We start from the raw sequence: 20,790 nt of genomic DNA on the forward strand, positions 1-20,790 counted from the left end.
TGTCTGAGTTCCAGGCCAGCAAGGAGGGTGAGAGGAGAAAAACTTGTAAAACTCCATCTCAGTGGAATGAGCTGGACATAGTGGCACACACAACTGTCACCCAGGTACATACTGAAAGAAGTGTAAAACAGGAGGACTGTAGTACAGGTATATGCCTCAACAAAAGTGAGACCCTATCACACACACACACACACACACACACACACACACACACACACACACACACACACAATCTAGCCTATATTCCTTGCTACTAGGAAGGCTGAGATCTGAGAAATGAGGTTCAAAATTAGTCCAAGCTGAAAAGTTCATGAGACTCTAATTAACCAGAAAAATGTCAAACTGGAGGCATGCTCAAGCAAAACAGTGACAACTGTGAGGAAAAAAAACAAACAAACAAAAACAAAAAACACCATGCCAGAGCTAAAAAGGCCTTAAGTTCAAGTTTTGGCACAAACACACAAAAAGAAAAAGAAAAAAACACATTATTAAAAAAAAGGAAGGGGGAGCGAAGGTATGTTTTTATCTGGTATAGCAAAGTGGGGAGATCCATGTACCTTGTTTATTAAGAAAGCATTTATAAATCTTATCCTGCTTCAGGGTTTGCTTATATCTAAATAGGATCTTGGTGATGGGTACATTCTGATATCTGCTGAATATCTATGAGATTTTTATACTAGTCATCAAATAGTATAAAATAAAAACCCAAAGGGATAGAATCCAACTGATAATCTATGATGCCTATAAAAAATTAAAAGCTAACAGACACATTTATGAGGAAGAAAACTCAAAGAATAAAGCAGAGAAAAAGATGGTTGAGTTTTTGTTTTGTTGCCGGTCATAGGGCCTGAAACTCTGGGCCTGGGCACTGACCCTCAGCTCTTCAGCTCAAGGCTAGCGCTCTACCACTTGAGCCACAGTGTGACTTCTGGCTTTTTCTGCTTATGTGGTGCTGAGGAATCAAACCCAGGGCCTCATGAATGCAAGGCAAGCACTCTACCACTGAGCCACCTTTCTAGCCCTGGTTGAGGATGTTTAATTTTTTGGTGAATAACAAGAAATAAGACTCATACAGTCTCCTGCCCAAGGCTGGCTTTGATCCAGTTCTCAGATCTCAGGCTCTAGAATCGCTAGGATTGCAGGCATGAGCCACCAGCACCTAGCTATTTGAGTCTTCTTAAAGACTCATATCTAGCCAGATATAGTGACACAATCCCATCAGGGAGAATAAGGCAGGGGATTATGAATTCAAGTCTAAGCTATGTAGTCAGACCCTGTCTCAAAACAAAGCAAATTTTTACTGTATATAAATATAAATGTATTTACTGTATTTAAATCACACTGTAATGTTTTATGGAGAAAAATATTACTTGAAACTACCAAAATTATAGGTAGTTTGGATTCTAATCTAGATTCCCTTACACAAATAGTCTTCAGTGTAGGAAATCAATGTCCATTCTGTTACAGGAAGAAAAAGGAAAAAATGAAGGAACAGAAGACACTGTACTGAAGGAAATATACTCATTACCTGATTCATATAATTGTAATCCCTCTGTGTATATCTACTATAATGACAATAAAGTAAATTAATTTTTTAAAAAAGAGGAAAGAAATGACTAACTATGAGTGAATAGATAACCTTAACTATCAATAATATGTATTCTCTTGGCTTGGTGTGATTTTCTGAGGAATAGCATAAAAACATACTAAATAAAAAGAAAATATCTTGGGGCCAGGCACTGGTGGCTCACACCTATAATCCTAGCTATTCAGGAGGCTGAGATATGAGAATCTTAGTGCAATTATCAGCCCAGGCAGAAAACTCTGTAGGACTCTTATCTCCAGTTAACTACCAGAAAAATGGAAGTGGCACTGGCTCAAGCAGTAGAATGCTTGCCTTGAGCTGAAGAGCTCAGGGCCAATGCTGAGGCCCAGAACTCAAGACCCAGGACCAACCAAAAAAAAAGCTAAGAGCTTTATCTTATAAAATGTGAAAGTCCTTTTAAATATATCTAAGGTGTTATTTTATATTTGCTATTTCAAGCACGCATGTGAATAATCTGAAAACTATACAATTTTAACAATTTCATCTACGTTCAAGATATTTTTTGGGAGGTGGGGGGTCGGTCGTGAGGCTTGAACTCTGGGCTTGGGAACTGTCCCACAGCTCTTCAGCTCAAGGCGAGTGCTCTACCGCTTGAGTCACAGCACCACTTCCGGTTTACTAGTGGTTTATTGGAAATAAGAGTCTCATGGACTTTCCTTGCCCAGGCTGGTTTTGAACCGTGATCCTCAGAGCTCAGCCTCCTGAGTAGCTAGGATTACAGGCATGAGCCACTGACACCTGGCCTATGTTCAAGTTTTTAAAATTAAATTTTAAGAATATATTCACAGGAAAATATAATAGTCCCTGAGGTTCCGTTTGCCTTTTATTTAATGGGTCACATGCATATTAAAGTTATTCTTGAAAATAATAATGTAAAATATTTCAGAGTAACTGAATTAAAAAATGGTTGAAATCATAAAAGTACTAGAATTTTAAATATCCTTTCCTGAAGAACGCTTTTCCATTAAACTTCCCAGCTCCAAACATTCCTAAGTAAATGCCACTATTCTACACCTTCAACCGTTTAGTCATGCTATATTATTTTTCACTATTAAAATTTTGTAACTTACTAAGTTAAAACCATATTATAAAGAATTGGGTAGCTAGCACAAAAAAGTATGTAATGACTGAAATTGTCCCAGAATCGAAGCAATGAGCTAAAATTATTCATGCATCTACAAATCCATAGTCAAAAGATCATAGAGAAGATCTAGGTTTCAGTAACTCTGCAACATTACAGGTATACAATCTGAGAACTGACTACCCAGCCTCAATTAACACAATTATCCTTGATTATCATGAGGATCATGTGATGTGAGCTACCCCAAAGTCTTTAGAAACATAAAATATAATTTTTTTTCAATTTGGTAAGAGGGAAGTTTCTTGGATTCAGGGAAGAAAAACTCACCAACTGAGAACACAGACAGAGGACATCTAAAAAGTCAGCAAGATGCCACAATATTCTCCCATCCCCCAGCGCTGTGTGTTTCTTCCTAAGTGGCCTGCCTCAGATATTCATTATGGTAATACAGCAGGCGCCAGTAGCTCACGCCTGTAATCCTAGCCATTCATGAGGCTGAGATGGAGGATCTCGGTTCAAAGCCAGCCAGGGCAGGAAAAGTCCTTGAGACTCTTATCTCCAATAAACCACTCAAAAACCTGAAGTGGAGCTGTGGCTCAACTGACAGAACGCTCACCTTGAGATGAAGAGCACAGGGACAGCGCCCAAGCGTTCAAGCCCCATGACCGATCAAAAAACAAAAAAATAAGGTATGCTATATCTGGCATGTAACAAAATAACTTATTTTCTTTCCTTTTATCTTTTTTCTTTCTTGGTGGTACTAACACTTGCTAGGCAATCATTCTAAACTTGTAAGTCATCCTCATCATTAATTTTTGTATTTGAAGAGTTACTATACAATGACTAAAAAAATGTCTTCAAGTGATACCAAAATAAAAAAATTTCAAATTTTTCACAGAATTACTAGATGTTAGAGAAGATGGTATCTATATTCCTATATTTACTCCAAACTGTATTTATAATGTCATGAGGGAAGAAGAAAATTTCTTTCATAAATATAGTATTCCTCATATATACACATATATATGTGTGTATATATACACGTATATATATATATATGTGTGTGTATATATATATATATATGTATATGTATGTGTGTGTGTATATTTTGTTCGTTATTGTTGTTATTGTCAGTCAGTGCTTGGGCCCTGTCATGATCTTTTTTTGCCCAAGGCTGGTACTCTACCACTTTGAGTCACAGCTCCACTCCTGGTTTTAGGGAGGTTAGTTGGAGGTAAGAGTCTTACAGTCTTTCCTTCCCAGGGTGGCTTTGAACTTCGATCCTCAGATCTCAGCCTCTCGAGTAGCTAGGATTACAGGTATAAGCCATCAGCTTATACCTAAGTGACAAAGACTTTTGGAGGCTAAGGAAACAGTATTAAACAAAGAGAAAACAAAAAAAATTCTGTACCATCATATTCAGAGTAAGTGTGAGAGAAAATCATCATAAATGAGTAAGCAGAAAAAGTCAAGAAATAAGAGGGAGGTGATGGGGAGGGCTTATGATTTTAAATAAAGAGAATTCTGTAAAGAAATGTGAGGAAAGACTTAAAAGAGCTACTAAATACACACACACACACGCACACATGCATGCGCACGCACACATACACAGTATATACACCAAAGGAAACAAAAGCATCAATAAAGATGATAGTTCCTACAAAGGAAATTTGATAATTCAAAGCAGTACTATACCTCCATGTGGGATCTTAGGGTTTTCAGGGAGTCGTCCTGGGTCAGTTATTGAGGCCCTCACTAAGGCGACCAGACAAAATATGGAAATGCCATAGAATACTTTAAAATAAATAAATTAAATGAGTTAGTCATTTATCCTTTAAAAGATATTACTAAGAATCACATTTAAAGTTTAAAATGTACATTTTATTTCTTTTTTCTTCATTTTTTTTTTTACCAGTCCTGGGGCTTGAACTCAGAGCCTGGACGATATAACTTTTTTTGCTATTTTGCTCAAGGCTAGTGCTATACCACATGAGACATCCCTCCATTTCTAGATTTTTAGGGGTTAATTGAAGATAAGAATCTCACAGACAATCCTGCCCCTGAGATCCTCAGATCTCAGCCTCCTGATCAACCAAGATTATAGGTGTGAGCCACCAGCCTGGCTAAAACACATATTTTAATTAATATCAGGAAAAAAATTTCAAAAGATGAGATGGAAAAACTATGTGACTAACTCCTTTCACTTACCTAACACTGATAAGAAGTCTGTATGTGATGTATCTTTTTTTTTTTTTTTTTGTCGGTCATGGGGCTTGAACTCTGGGCCTGGGCGCTGTCCCTCAGCTCTTCAGCTCAAGGCAAGCACTCTACCACTTGAGCTACAACGCCACTTCGAGTTTTCTGGTGGTTTACTGGAGATAGGAGTCTCACGGTCTCTCCTGCCCGGGCTGGCTTTGAACCGCGATCCTCAGATCTCAGCCTCCTGAGTAGCTAGAATTACAGGCGTGAGCCACCAGCGCCCGGCGAGATGCATCTATTTAAAACATTATTTTATATTATAATGGATATTTATGTTACAAATCAGATTCTTTCACAATCGTTCCAAATAAACAATGGTATAAATTAATGGATTTCCTTTTTGAGTAAAAAATATGAGAACTGTAATTGCTATAGACATATAAAATATATCAATTTGGGCTCCTCTTTAAATCATAAGGAAATCATCAACAATGAACTACAGAAGATTATCTTAAGTTCAAAATGCTCTCATAATCAACAATTTTTTAATGGAATTTTATCTCTCAACACATACCATCTTCTTAAAACTTTCACATTAAGCCAGGCACAGTGGCACACACTGGTAATTCCATAGTACTCAGGAGGCAAAAACAGAAGATTACAAGTAGGGGACAGCATACAAGTAGGGGCCAGCCTACAGAGTGAAACTCTGTGTCAAAATATCAGCCAAAAACATAGCTTTCATATTTGCAAAAATAGAAAACAGAAATATTAAAATGTACACAGACACATACCATTGGTACTGATAAGTTTTTATAAATAATCTTTATATTTTTCAGAGCTAGACAGATATGGAGGTAGCATTTTATCTAACTGAAAATATATTACAAGTACTGTTTTTCAACTTCCATAGCATAGTCAGTAATATTAATATTACTAAAATAATATTCTAAAACATAAGCATGGTGCATTATATTTCAAATACATTCACAATGAGAAAAAGTGTTTAATTATACAAGGAAATAAATAAAGACTTAGAAACTTACTTATTATTAATATGCCTGGAATATGTCCTTCTTCATAGTGAGGAAAGAGAACAATTTTGGGAATTAAAACAATATTGTATAACCAGACAAAGACAATCAAAGCCATGCAGCACCAACCATGTGGGTCAACAACAAAGTGAATCCGGAGACCCATTTTGCAGTCCTACAACTGCTTGCCAACCCACAAGGAAGACAATCCTAAAAAGGAAAAAAAAGAAAAAGTTACTAACAGAAAAGAAGTAATGAATTAAAAATTACATTTATAGAAACTCCAAAATAATATTTACTAAGTTTCACAAATTTCTTTTTTAAAAAACAGAAATTTTGGGACATTTAAATTTCACCAAATGCTTCAATAATTTAATTTCAATTATTACTGCTATTAAGAGTGAATGCTGAAAAAAAAAAGAGTGAATGCTGGGGGGGAGGGGGGAGGCTGGGAAGTGATGTGAAGGGTAAACAAAGGAGGAGGCTGCAATGCTTGGTAAGAAATGTACGCATTATCCTGCCCATGCAATTGTAACCCCTCTGTACAGTATGTTCACAAATAAAATAAAATTTAAAAAAAAAGAGTGAATGCTGACAATTTCTTAAGTTAAAACACATTTGTCCTAAACCAGCAATTGCACATCTAAACCCAAGAGAAATGAGTGGATATGTCAGCAAAAAACATGTATAAAAATGTTTAGTAACTAACCGTAAGACTAGCTGATGGTCACACAAGTTAAAATTGTAGCTATTTGGGGGTAGAAATAGTGTATTAACTTGAAAGGAACTTTAGACAAACCCTGAGAAGCTAAAAATGTTCTGCATCATGACCTTGGTAGAACTTTGTTGGCATGTGTGTGTGTGGTGTGTGTACACATATATATGTTTATTAAAGATAAGAGTTTTATGGTCTTTGTGTGTGTATATATGTATATATGCACACACATATATATGCACACACATATATATACACACATATACATGTAAACTAACTAAGCTGTGCACTTGAGACTTGCACACTTTTCAAGTTGTAAATCACAACATTTTAAAAGTCATTTTTGGTGAAAATTTAAAATTACAATTGCTAAGAATACTAAAGTCTCATTACAATGTCCTGAAGAAGCTTCCACTTAAAATGGGGATTCATTTTCAGTTAAGTGTTAACAATCCACCAACAGATCTTCAAATGAGACACAGTCTCTAAGTGAGTTAAGATACTTCAATACATATGATATTGATATAGTGACTTAAAATATATCCATATGTTGAAAAATACAACCTACAAAAGTTTAAACAATAAATTACTGTTTAAGGTCTAACATAAAATATAATTTTATAATAAACTTGGACAATGGTTCTCCAGAATCAACTAGGGAGCTTTAAAAAAAAAAGCAAAAAATTTTTTAAAAACCATAATTCCAAACTACATTCCAAATCTACTGAATCGTAAGTCTTCATAAAACTTGAAAATCAGTAAGATACTCTCCAGAAGCCTGATACAGCTGAATATTATCTAAGAACTACTAAACTACTGAACTTCACTCGAACATCAGTGTTACAGCCATGAGTTGAACTTCCCCAGTTCAACTAGATTTCATTGAGTCTCCAGTATCTACTAGTCATTTGCAAGACACTGAAGATACAGCTCTAAGTAAAACACAGACTTGTTTAATGAACTAACAAGCTAATGGGGAAAAGGAGTCATAGAAAAGGTTTAGTATTATATGCTAAAATCCAGATTTGTGGACAAGTTGCCAGTATGGGCATAGGTGATAGAGACTAGTTAAATCAGATTCAAGCAAGACTTCCTATAATAGGTGAAAAATGAGCTCAATCATAAAAATTAATCAAGCAAAATGATAATAATGCACACAGAAGGAAGAGCAGGAGATATATAAGACAGGAGATATATAAAAGGTGATGTTACAAACTACCATCACAAACCACCTAGCTTTCTGTGGACAGTAACTTGGAGAATATAAAGGGTTGTAACATGAAGGACACAAAGATACCATTTAGCATGGAAAGACTTCATTCCGAGGCATGAGAAAGCTATGGGTGGGGGGTGGGCTAACATGAAAAAAATCTGTGCTTCAAACAAATTACTGAGGCTCTGGAATGGAAAATAAAACTAACGACAGGATAACTTAGGCGAAGAGAAGACAAAGACCAAAACTAGTTTTCGAGCAGGGACTAGTTGAAGAAACTGTTAGAATCACATCAATGAGTCTCACTAATCGATTTGGTATCAGGTAATACTGCAGAGTCCAAGAATGATTCCCAGAATTCCAACTTACATTCCTATTTCATTCTAAAAATAATTTATCTTCAATTGAAGAAACTCCAGGTACCCACCCCTTCGAGGCCTTGAAAATGTTCATTAAAGCCCTAAGTTACTGAAACAAAGGAAGGTTAATTTTAAAGGTCTAATCCTCCTCCTCATACCTAGATACTACAAATTATTAGGTAAGAGAAAAGGAACAGAGAGAGAGAGAGAGAGAAAGAATGAATTCAAACGAATGGAAAGATTTAAATCAGGTGTAGTACAAATTAGTATTTGCATATGAGTTCTAAAGAATGATGCCTAGGCCTTTTTTTTAAAAAAATAAAAGTTGAATATTGTTCCCTTTTTATTAGGAAATCAGAAGACAGATCAGTATGGTTACAGTGAGCAGTGAGAGGGAATAAAGCATACTATGTAATTTGTTAGGCATCGCTCTTTTAAAACTAAAGGAACACTCCAACAAATGTGATTTTTGTTTCTTTTCGTTTTTCTTGGTCATTTTGTTGTTTGTTTTTTAATACAATGTCTCATTATGTCACCTCTGTTGGCCTTGATCCTCCTGCCTCAGCCTCCTCAGTGCTATCACACACATAGTAAGGTCAATTTTTGTTCATCAACTGTCAAATGCTTAAAAAACAAACTGACAGGCTCTGTCTCTCAACATGCTCAGTATTACTAAACTTCATGTACATTTAAGTTTCAATTCCACTCAGGACTCAGAACCAGAATGTAAACTTCAATAATCATATAAGATAGGAGAATTTTATTACTCATTTCTAACTTCATTAATATTAGAAAGAAAAAATATATTCAAGCCAATGAAATGAGGAAAACTACCAAACACTCATTCATTTTTTTAAATCTGTTTTCCCCCTCTAGCAGAAAATAACAAAGATCTCTCACAAAAGAATACATAGTAACAAATATCCTGAAATTGCTCTTTTTTTTTTCTTGTACAGATGATAAGCTCTAAAAGAACAACTGTCCCCAAGGGTAAAATGAACATTTTTTTCCACAGACACAAAAAACTGAACAATGAACAAGAAAGATATTAAATATTTAAAATACCTGATTAGTAAAATTAGTGTCGTATAATCCTCACAATAGGGTTGTACAGAGTAAACCAATGGTCTTCTAGGAGCTCCAAATCAGATAACAACCACAATCCCGTAACTGGAAGATGTGGCTGGATCACTCCGTCTATCAGGCATGGCTTACTGCTGCCCAGAAACTATTACACATCCTGAGCAACAACTGATGGATCACAGAGCTGCTACTCTGGCTGAGGGGCTGCATTTGTGAAATCTCTAGCTAATGAAAGTTGTACAACATACTAATTTGGATATTAAATGGTGAGCTCAGTTCTCAAACTTTGATGTCACTAGTGGATAGACTGGTACTTCCACATTTTTTTATGATTGCTATCTGGCACTATACTTGAAGGCAGTGACGAACCTCATAAGTATGTAAATTACTACAGCACAAACTGTTTTTAAATAAATTATAATTCAACTCTAATAAAAGTAAATATTGAGTAAATATTTATGAGGCTTGAATTAATGGGACATAACCTTTACTTTTCTTCAGGCAATTGTATGTCAGTACATATTTCTTCAGGAAGAAAACAACAAAGCCAGGTGTTGGTAGCTCATTCCTAGCTACTCAGAAGGCTGAGATCTGTGGATTGCAGTTCAAATCCAGCCAAGGCAGTAAAATCCCTGGGACTCTTATCTCCAACTAACCACCAGTAAACTGGAAAGGGATCTTGGCTCAAAGTGGCAAAGAGCTAGCATTGACCACAAAAGCTCAGAGACAGCACTCCGGCCCTGAGTTCAAAACCCCGCAACCACCACCACCAACAACAACAAAAAAAAAAGGAAACAATCAAAGGCCACTGTACAATAAGATAACCATAAAGACAACCATAAAGATCAGTCAAAGGACTTAAAAAGAAATCTAGTCAAACATTTATCTCTAAACAGTTTTATACAACTCTATATGAAATTTATAAGCCAGGAAAGCCAGTGGCTTCTGACCTATAATCCCAACTATGAAGAATGCTGAGATTTGAGGACTGTAGTTTGAAGTCAGGCTGGCAAGAAAGTCTATGAGACTCTTTAACTCCAATTAACCAGCAAAAAGCCAGAAATGGAGCTGGAGCTCAACTGATAGAGTACTAGCAGTGAACTCTTTAAAGGACAGCACCCCAGGCTCTGAGTTCAAGCACTAGGACTAGCACAAAAAAAAATTAAAATTAACTTATAATTCAAAGTCAATATGTATCTCAATCTCCATATGAGTGTATGTGTGTGTGTGTACACACACGTGCACATGACACACGCGTGTGTGTTACTAGGGTTCAAATTCAGGGCTTCATACTTGCTAGGCAGGAGGCAGGTACTCTATCACTTCAGCCACACCTCCAGCCCTTCCAGATTTAAATTCTTTCAGACACCTAAATTCATAGTGACTTCTTTTTCTCTTTTAAATTTTAGTAAAGAGCAAAAATACTGTACAAACGAAAAATACCAAGTGTTTTTAAGAGCCTGAAAAGAGGACAGCAAGCCGGGCACCAGTGGCTCACGCCTGTAATCCTAGCTACTCAGAAGGTTGAGGATCTGAGGATTGCATTCAAAGCCAGCCTGGGCAGGAAAAGCCTGTGAGACTCTTATCTCCAATAAACCACCAGAAAACTGGAAGTGGCACTGTGGCTCAAGTGGTAGAATGCTTGCCTTGAGCTGAAGAGCTGAGAGAAGGCACTCAGGCCCGGAGTTCAAGCCCCACAACCTACCAAAAAAAAAAAAGAGGACAGCATTCACAACTAAAACACATAAAACCACACAGATTTGAATGTTTGAGCCCAAAACACAACAAAAGCAAAATTAAAAGAAAAACAATTGTTGGAAAAAATGTAATAATACATTGATAAAATGTAAAGTATATATATATGAAAAAAATTAAATGCAATGGTTAAACATTACTGATTAGAAAAATATGAAATAACTAGGTTTTTCATCTATTCTCCAAAAAACGTTAGAAAGACAGATGATATGCAATGTTGGAAAGTCACAGAAAGAACACTCTCACATATTACTGACATTCATGTAAACTGATGTAATCATCTTTAGAAGGTAATTAGGCAAAATGTATCTATCAAACTATAAAACCATTTTACCAAAGTATTAGTGTTAAAAATAACTACAAAAGTACTCATAGAGTATACAAGCATATATACACATACAAGGGTATACAAGGATACAGCACATCTTGTAATCATAAAAATATGGTACAACATATTTGTTCATGTAGAAAGGGGAATGGCAAAATAACTTATGATACATCCATAGTGCAGACTATTTCCAAGCTACTGCAATATGTGGGAGAGGAAAGGTCTAGATATACCTATGACTATCTATAATATAACCCTAAATGAAGGAAGTTACACAGGCAAAGGGGAAATCTATAATGGAAATCTGTAACTATTTCTAGAGGGAGATTATCTAAGAAGAAACATTAAGGGAACTTTCTGTGGTGAAAATAAAGGGCCATACATTTAGAGTTTGAGTACTCAAACTCTAAAAATTCAGCAAATGTACACTTAAGATTGATACATTTCTTGGTATGTAAATTAACACAAAAAAGCATGTAAATCAACATTGAACTACAGTTAATAATATGGATACCCAAGTACAGTTAAAGGGAGTGTACTGAGATCTACAATTTGCTTTGAAATAGATCCAATTCCTGATGGGTAGACATGGACAGATGAGTATATGATGCAGTTATAGAATCTAAGTAATGACCATTCAGATGCTGCACTACAAAAATTACTTCCAAAGCCAAGCACTGGTAGCTCACACCTCAGGAGGCTGAGCTCTGAGGATCATGGTTCAAATCCAGCTCAAGCAAGAAAGTCCATAAGATCCTTATCTCCAATAAACCACCGGTAAACCAGTAGTGGCGCTGTGGCTCAAGTGGAAGAGTGCTAGCTTTGAGCACAAAGAGGCTCAAGGGCAATACCTAGGCCCTGAGTTCAAGCCCAAGAACCAACACTCCCACTCCCCCGCCGCCCCCCAAAAAAATTTCCATGCTTCTGAATGCTTTCAAAGTTAAATATTAGAGAAAGCAAGTTGGAGTACAGTTTATATAATTTTTTGTTAGAAAATACATGTAAGTAACAGGGGAAAATACATGTAGTATAGGGGAAAAAAAGAAAATACAGGAACCAAATTGTCAGTGATTATCACTGAGCTTCTGGAAGAAAGCAGTGAGGAAGAAGGCTTTATGTAGATATTTGTGTTCTTCAAAGTTTATCAGTAAACATGCATAATTCTACATTTTTTTTGCAATCAACTAAAACTAGAAATAGCCAATTGGACACAAATAATCCCTGACCAACAAAACATTTAATCTGACCTTTGCTTTATCACTTAATGCTTAAAATGCAGGGCAGAAAGATCTGCTATAAAACCATATAGTTTAGAAAAATGTTTGTAAGACTTCTATTACTTACAGATTATTTCCTCTTCGGAAAAAGTACTTAAGAAAATCAGCTTAATTAAAATTTACTATGAACATTTTTAAATAAGCAAGTTAATTATAGTTGCTAATAAACAATTACATGCATCTAAACACTAGACTCCAAGGACGCTATTGCACATACATCAGAAACATATTCCCAAATAAAATCAAATGCAAACTTACCACTTGCAAATTCACTGAGATATGTTGTGATTTTTCTGGAACTTGCATTTAGAAGTTTTATCTTGATTCATTTTTTTATTACATTCCACCAAATAGACTTCTCTTCAACAACAGTTCTCCATGAGAATCTATTAATGGTTTAACAAATAATGATCTCTCAACAAAGGTAAAAACTGTAAGCAACCAAATATTCTGTGAAAATACCAATTATGAAAGTTTTAAATTCTGAATTAAGAAAAGATGACTCAATTCTACTTAATTCCTTGCTTTTATATTTTTTCTAACCCCCCCTCAAAATTTGCATTTGATTAGCACCATATATGTAAATTCACTTTTAAGATCACTAACTCCAAGCCAGGCACCCATGGCTCACTCCTGTAATCCTACTTAGGAAGCTGAGACGTGAGGATCATAGCTCAAAGACAGGCCAGGCAGGAAAGTCCATAGGGCTCCCCTCTCCAACCACCAGAAAACCAGAAGAGGCACTGTGGCTCAAGTGGTAGAGCATTAGCCTTGAGCTGAAAAGCTCAGTGTCAGATGGTGTACAGGCCCGGAGTTCAAGCCCTACGACCCACCAAAAATAAAAAATAAAAAATCACTAACTCCTATAAAATCAAATATGCATTTTTCCCAGTGTTTGGATGTCACTAAATTTGCAGGAATAAATCAGAAAATAACAATCAATTCTGAGATATTCTGTAAAGAATGAATATAGTTCCCATCCTATACTAGAAGTATCCAATCACAATTCATATAGAATGAAGAGTTTAAAATAAAACTTTTTGCTCCTGATCTATGAAGACAAACTTGTGCTCTTGAAGCCAGGTGCCAGTAGCTCACACTTATAATTTTAACTATTCAGGAAGCTGAGATTCAGAAGATACCAGACAGAAAAAGTCCACAAGACTCCATCTCCAAAATAACCAGCAAAAAGCTGAACTGGAGGCATGACTCAATCGGTAGAGTGCCAGCCAAGTAAACAAGCTGAACACATAAGCTAAGCAAACTCAAGATACTGAACTCAAACTCTGCTACAGGAAGTGCTCCTTCCTTCTTCCTGTACTGAAACTACAAAAGTAAATTTCTACAGTTCAAACTAAAAAAACAATACTAAATAATGTATAGCAATTAATATTTTTATTCAACCTATGTGTATTAACTATGTACCATTCTTCGGGACATTATCCTCAATGGGGACAGATGGTAAGGAAACAAAATAAATATATATGTAAGACAAGCTATGACAGAAGGCAAGAAGGCATCTCACATAGTACAAACAGCACTACATCAAACTTTTATCAGTTATCTGAATATTTGTATATGTTTACTTCATTGTATTACAACAGACTGACTTCATACAGAAAGTTATCTTCAGGAAAAGACTCCTAGAAACAATGCAGCTCTGAGTTAGCTAGATAAAATAGAGAGGCTCTTCTGGCCAAGAAAGAACAAATAAAGGTATGAAAGTAGGCCAAAAAAAATTACTTATTCTATTTTACTTTAATAAAAATTTTTAACACTGGTCACAGCCATCTAAATTTGAGCTCCAGTTGCTCAGGTACAGTGAGCACAGGACTGAAAAAACACTGAAGTTATGTCAGTGAATTTATACCTCATCCTAACGTAACAGAAAATTTTTGAAAATACCAATGGATTCGGGGGATCAAATTTCCACTTGGAGAAGAATGGCAACAAACTGAAGGCTGGATTTGGGTAGATGCATAAAGAACTGGGATGAACTATATGCAACAAACAAGCTAGCTATGGAAATGCCGAGTAGCAAGCATCCTGAATTTGAGAAACTTTAAATGAGGATGGAAGGGGTGCATTGCAGAAAGTGACAGTTAAAGAACAAGGTCTAAAAAAAGGCTGATCCAGGAGAATTTAATGAATAAACCCAATAGGGCCCAGTGGTTAATTTAGAGGCAAGGGTGGTTAATTTAGAGGCAAAGGTGGTTAATTTAGAGGCAAGGGCCTCCTAGATAGCTCCCAAGTTTTTGGCTAAGTGAAGGATAGAAAAGTTACAAATGTGTTAAGCATACTGCTTTGCACTGTGGCAACAGTGCATATCCACAAAAATGGGGATATGAAAAATAGATCGGTCATGTCTATACCCCTTAATAAATTCAAGGAAATAAAACAACAATAACAAAAGTATCGCATTGTATATATAAACTGCTTTGTTAAATGGGAAAAATATGCTACAAAATTAAGAAAGGGTGGTTGGGAGGAGGGTGAGAATGCTGAACAGATGACACTGACCAAGAGGCACCATCTTCACAAAGCACTTTGTTGAATGGCAACACATCTGCACTACTACGTAAAGACAATAAAATTCTTCTTTTGGTTTAAGTACTGCCTATATCGTATCGCAGGGTCAATATTTTCTATGGTCTATGATACACTGTCAAATGTCATTTCTTTCTTTCTTTATTTTTTTGGGGGGGAGGGGTCCGGTCATGGGGCCTGAACTCTGGGCCTGGGCGCTGTCCCTCAGCTCTTCAGCTCAAGGCTAGTGCTCTACCACTTGAGCCACAGCGCCACTTCCGACTTCTTTTTGCTTATGTGGTGCTGAGGACTTGAACCCAGGGCCTCATGCATGCCAGGCCAGCATTCTTACCACTGAGCCACCTCCCCAGCCCAAATGTCATTTCTTTCTACTCTAACTTTTTAGCATGCCTTAAAGTGGTCTCCTTGATGTAGAGACCCTCATAAGGGCAAAATATGGCATACCAAAGTTAAGGAACTGCTATTCTAATAGTGAATGAACTCTTTTTCCAGATGAAAATTTGAAAGACCTAATGTTTTGAAATCTGCCCCAAAGTCAACAATGCTACTCAGGTCTACTCTAGAGTGGCTTCCTATGTATTCCAGCAAAACAGCAGTTCATGATAGTAACATTACTAGGTATAATAAACACAGGCCAATTGTCCATGAATCAAAGCCAATCACTCACTGGCTTAAAAATCAAGAAAAATCTAACTTTACTAACCCATAGCTAATAAAAATATAACTAATATGTCTAGTGGCTAATAGAAATATTAGCACAAAATATTGATAACGTGACTAACATTTCAGGTACTGAAACTACTATAGCCAATATGGAATCAAATCTTATCTATGTGGTATAAAAGCAATGGTGGGTCCCACAATCTGATAGGGGATAACAATACCCCAAAGTACCAGAACTAACAAATGCCTCTAAAACATTTTTTAGGCTGGGAAGGTGGCTCAGTGGTAGAGCGCTTGCCTTGCATGCCCTGGGTTCGATTCCTCAGCACCACATAAGAAAAAAGCCAGAAGTGGCACTGTGGCTCAAGTGGTAGAGCACTATCCTTGAGCTGAAGAGCTGAGGGACAGTGCCCATGCCCAGAGTTCAGGCCCCATGACCAGAGCTCCCCCCCCCAAAAAAAATTTTTTTAACATTGCTAAGTCTGAAAGAATATAGTCAACAATTCATAGGGTGAATTTTCAAACAACCACAAAAACTCTTAGGAATCAAGGGAAAAATGGATACTATATTAGATGACTATATAAAATTCAAAGTATTTTAAATTTAGGAAATAGAAAATTATAGTTTTATGGAATTAAAACATACTAATAAAGCTATTTGACTTTTGATTTAATTTGACTCTGAGAATTGATTAATCATGAGTTAATGCTATCTAACCATCATGTCTTGGCCACCTATAATTAGCAATGAGGGAAAGAGGGAACAGTTAACATAACAGTGTACATATCACCCAATGCAGAAACATAGTTGTACTGTCAAAGCTTATAGAATTCACAAACTTTCAAAACCAAAATAATGACAATTTGCCTTGTGAAGGTTAAAATGTGTTTGTGTCTTTAAATATTACTATCCTACAATACTGTGAAATTTATGTAATCAATCTCAATAAAAATATTTTTTAAAAGTATCACACAGGTATTCAATTTATTATCAACCGTGTGGAAAATAAATCTTATACAGCTGCTAAAAATAGAAAGCCATGTTCATACTGTGACACAGCTTCCCCTTGCTTTTTCAAGATTTGACTATCTGCAGTCAACATATAGGTTATTGCCATGCTTAAATGAGAAGTTTCCTAGCAAGGAAACAGCATCCCCAAAATAGCAACTTTAAAGGGAAGTGGGGTTGAGGAGAAGAAAAGAAACTTGAAGACTGGGTTTGCTTTTAGCTTTAATCTCCCAAATGAAAGTGTTTCTAGGTCACATCATTAGCAGTAGTGATACAACTTAACTATATCCCACTGTTTTCTCTAACACATGAGGCTACAAACTGCTTGTGAGAAACAATGTCATCTACTACAGCCTTTCAGCTAGTCTTACACTATAAGCACTAGGTAAGTTGTATTTCTACACCTTACTCTTGAGTACCTTCATGAAGGAACAAAAAAAGGAGAGAGGTTAGAGCTAAAATAAAGTGACTGAACTAAAGCTCCTAATCTAAATCTCTTTCAAATACAAACAAGATGGTCTGCTAAGAAATGAAGTGTAGGTGAAAATCAGTTTCAGAGGCTAATGAAGAATGTATAATTAAAGCAGGGAATAATCAACCAAGAGTTGATTATTATTTCTCCAAGAAATTTTTTGTAAAAATAAGGGTGGAGCAAAGTGTCAAACTACAACCTTCCATCATCATTAGTTTCAAGAATCAAGTCAAAAGAACAACTCTCAAGTCACTGCACTAAATCTACACTGATGTTTGCTCTTCTGGACACCTACCTCAAGGGTAACAAGTATAATACTGGACCTCTTTTAACAATCTTGCACCATAGTGAAAAGCTTCAGAAGAATCTCCTACAAGTTTGGAAATATCCATTCAACTGGCAAATATTACTTCTGTCAACACAAATAGTTTATCTGTTAATTTTTCTTTAGAGAGGTAGAAACAAAGGAAAAAAGACCAAAAAGAGAGAAAGAGTAAATGTAGCATTAGCAACAAGCAACAAGAATAACCTCTGCTCAAAAAAAAAAAAAACAGAAAACACACACACACACACACGCAAGCACGCACGCACATGAGCAGGAACCCTTTCAGATAGGGTAAAATGGAATGATTTTACTGGATTTAAAGAGCAATGTTCATGTAAAAGGGAAGGTGAGTAGCTACTATTGAACTATTACCTCCTGTACCAAGACAGACTAGGAGAAGAAAAAGGGGTTGAATTAGATTGTTTTTACAACAAAATTTACCAAGGAAATTATGGCAAAGATCCTAGGTTCCAGTACTTCCTAGAATACTAACATTAAAGAAAAATCTCCCTTCACCCTGGTAAAAACCCTGAAGTATATGATAAAGTTATTTATTCTATAATTATAGGTTAAAAAAATAAAACTAAAAGCTCTGTGGAGATCATATGAGCATTTTAAGTTAAAATGAAAAGCAATTAGTGAATAGTAACATACTAATTAAAACATACTAGCCTCCCCTGCTATGAAAGGGGAGACAGATTGGTGGAGAGAGACGATACCTTATTCAGCCTCTGAAATTGGGAAGAAGGTTAATCTACTTTGAGAATAGTACAAGAAAAAAAGTAAAAGACAAACTTTCAAAATGTCACATCTTCCCTAAGGGTACATCCAAAAAAGGAGCAACAAATCAAACCAACCACCATTTGGTATCTAGTAGGTGCTTACTAGTGTCTATGAAAACATGTTTCTTCAGCTAACTGATTCAAATCACTATTCTGGCTATGTAAGAAACCAGTGTTGGCAGGCATGGTGGTGCCTATCTGCACTTGGGAGGCTGATGCAGGAGGATCAAGAGAGGGAAAGGAGGAAAAATGAGGGGAAAAAATAGTTGGGGTTTTTCCATTTTATTCTTTTCACTTTTTACTTTATATATCCGAGGCAAACACTCTGGTACCACTGAGCTATACCCACAGTCCCTCACCTGTATTTTTTATTTTTTCAAAAATACTTGAATCACTTTCAACTTCTGTAAAGAGACATTTATGCACTGATTATTCTACCACATGTGAAAATGCCTTTTATTTGAAAAACTGCATCTTTCCTCTATCTTACCTGTTATGCAGGTAGTACTACTACTCACACCCCAACTGTGTAGCTTCCTTGGCTGAAGATTTTTCATTGACTCACTCTTAATTAGGATTCTAGAAGAGAACTCTAAGGAGTCATTACTAGATTTCTCAATCGTTTCTTCCCTAATCTATGGCATTGTGTTTTCATTTGCCTTCCCACAGGTTCTGAATCACCACTTTGAATGAAATCATGCAGTAGGCAAACAAGAAGAACACATGATTTGCTGATTATTTCTTGTCTAGAATTTGTTAAGCTGATGTGTGTACATTTTAAGTGCTTTTTGCTTTTTATTTTTTGTTTATTCTTATTTCTTTTATTAAGCAAAGCATCCCAACTGTGGGTAAACACAATCCTCTTCATTATCTTAAAATATTCTGCTTTAACTTCAGCTTCTAACGTACACTAAGTTGAACAGAAATGTCAAGAACTGGAAAATGTCTAATTGTTTTTCATCCAAAATGATGAACTGCAGTTCATCTGTGTTGGTACTGCATCAATATTTTACTGACTTCTCATAAGGCAAATGGTTTAAATGTATTTTCAATATGTTGAAGGGCTTATTTACAAACACAACATTTGCCAAAGAAATATACAAAAGCTAAAAGAAAAAACTATCTTCAAGGAGCCTACTAGCCATCAAGAACTTAGCCTACCTGTCATTCCACTACTTGTGAAGGCCAAGACAGGAAGATGGAGAATTCCCTGCCAGCCTGAGACACAGCAAAACCTTATCTCCACAATAGTTGTTTAGTCTAGTAGTATGGATTAGAAAACAAACTGGGTCACTGACCTACCAAGACTCCACAGCTGGAAAGTGACAGAAATGGGACCGTAAGTTTTTTTTATCCTTTCCACAATACCATTTGAGTCTTTCATTCTAATTCATTTCTTAGTCTTTTCTTTTTCAAAACCTACTTTGTTATTAAGAGATAGAACTGAGATAAAAATAGAGCACCTCCCTGAGTATTTAAAATAAATCTAAGGAATTTTAAGAACTTGAGGCAGTACACCAAACACGCACATACTAAACACTCATCAATGGTTAACAACTATATATATATATTTTTTTTTTTGCTACAAAGTAGGTAATTTTTTAGGCGCATCTATTAACATAGTAGGCAGAGGGCCCACGTATCTTTTTAACGTTCTTAATTATCCTTACTTTATTATTGTAGACTGTAACTTTACACCATGATTTATGACCCACCCACAATGACCTTGATATTTTTTTTTCCTTCCATGCGTGTATGGACTGCTATACTTTCCAGATAATGCACTATTTTCAGGTCATAACTGACCGGGTCCTCTTAGCCCTGGAGATACAAATACCCACACCCTCCACTGACTCACCCAGGATCTTAAAATGTGACCCACATCCCATAGCTGGAGAAAGACCATGATTTACATGGCCTCTCCAGGTAAGATTCCGGCGACCTATGTCTGATGCGAATGGCTAACACGTATGCCATTTTCTCGAAACCACCCCTGCATGTGAGGGAGAGGGGGGAGGAGGAAGGTCGATCCAAGGAGCCAAGTATGCCTCCCGTCTGCCAGTCCCGCCCAGCCTCACCTCTCACCCCCCACCACCTTATGAATACAAGGCTCCCTCGCCACCCCGGGAGCCCCGGCCCGGAGCACTGCGCGGGCCCCCGGGAAGGGGGTGCACACGGCAGGGTAGCAAACTACATTTGTCAGGCGAGAAACTCCGAGCCTGGAATAGTCTCTCCCCGTCCCTCTCCCTCCCCCCGCTTTGTGAGTACCTTAAATCGTGTGGACCAGAGCAGAGACCCCACCCACCCGGCGGCCGGGCCGGGAGGGGCGCGGGCGGCGGTGC

The 20,790-nt window shown here is 36.6% G+C and overlaps 1 protein-coding gene across 6 annotated transcripts in view; it reads right to left on the reverse strand.

The window, feature by feature from the left end:
* The window catches only part of Zdhhc21 (zinc finger, DHHC-type containing 21), a 121,384-nt gene that overhangs the window by 99,768 nt on the left and 826 nt on the right, over positions 1-20,790 (reverse strand). For 5 of the 6 annotated variants that reach the window (XR_001175230.1, XR_001175231.1, XR_001175232.1 and 2 more), the window contains exons 1-4: positions 20,717-20,790; positions 12,909-13,036; positions 5,933-6,130; positions 4,383-4,481 (exon numbers count right to left, since the gene is read on the reverse strand). Coding sequence is in view for 3 of the 6 variants with exons in the window: in XM_013020806.1 (XP_012876260.1) it covers positions 4,383-4,481; positions 5,933-6,086 (253 nt within the window). In the remaining 3 variants the exon portion in view is untranslated. The remainder of the gene's footprint in view (positions 1-4,382; positions 4,482-5,932; positions 6,131-12,908; positions 13,037-20,716) is intronic. The other variant, XM_013020805.1, reaches the window with a different exon arrangement.

The sequence above is a fragment of the Dipodomys ordii genome, unplaced genomic scaffold (assembly GCF_000151885.1).
Source record: "Dipodomys ordii isolate 6190 unplaced genomic scaffold, Dord_2.0 Scaffold53, whole genome shotgun sequence".
NCBI lineage: Eukaryota > Metazoa > Chordata > Mammalia > Rodentia > Heteromyidae > Dipodomys > Dipodomys ordii.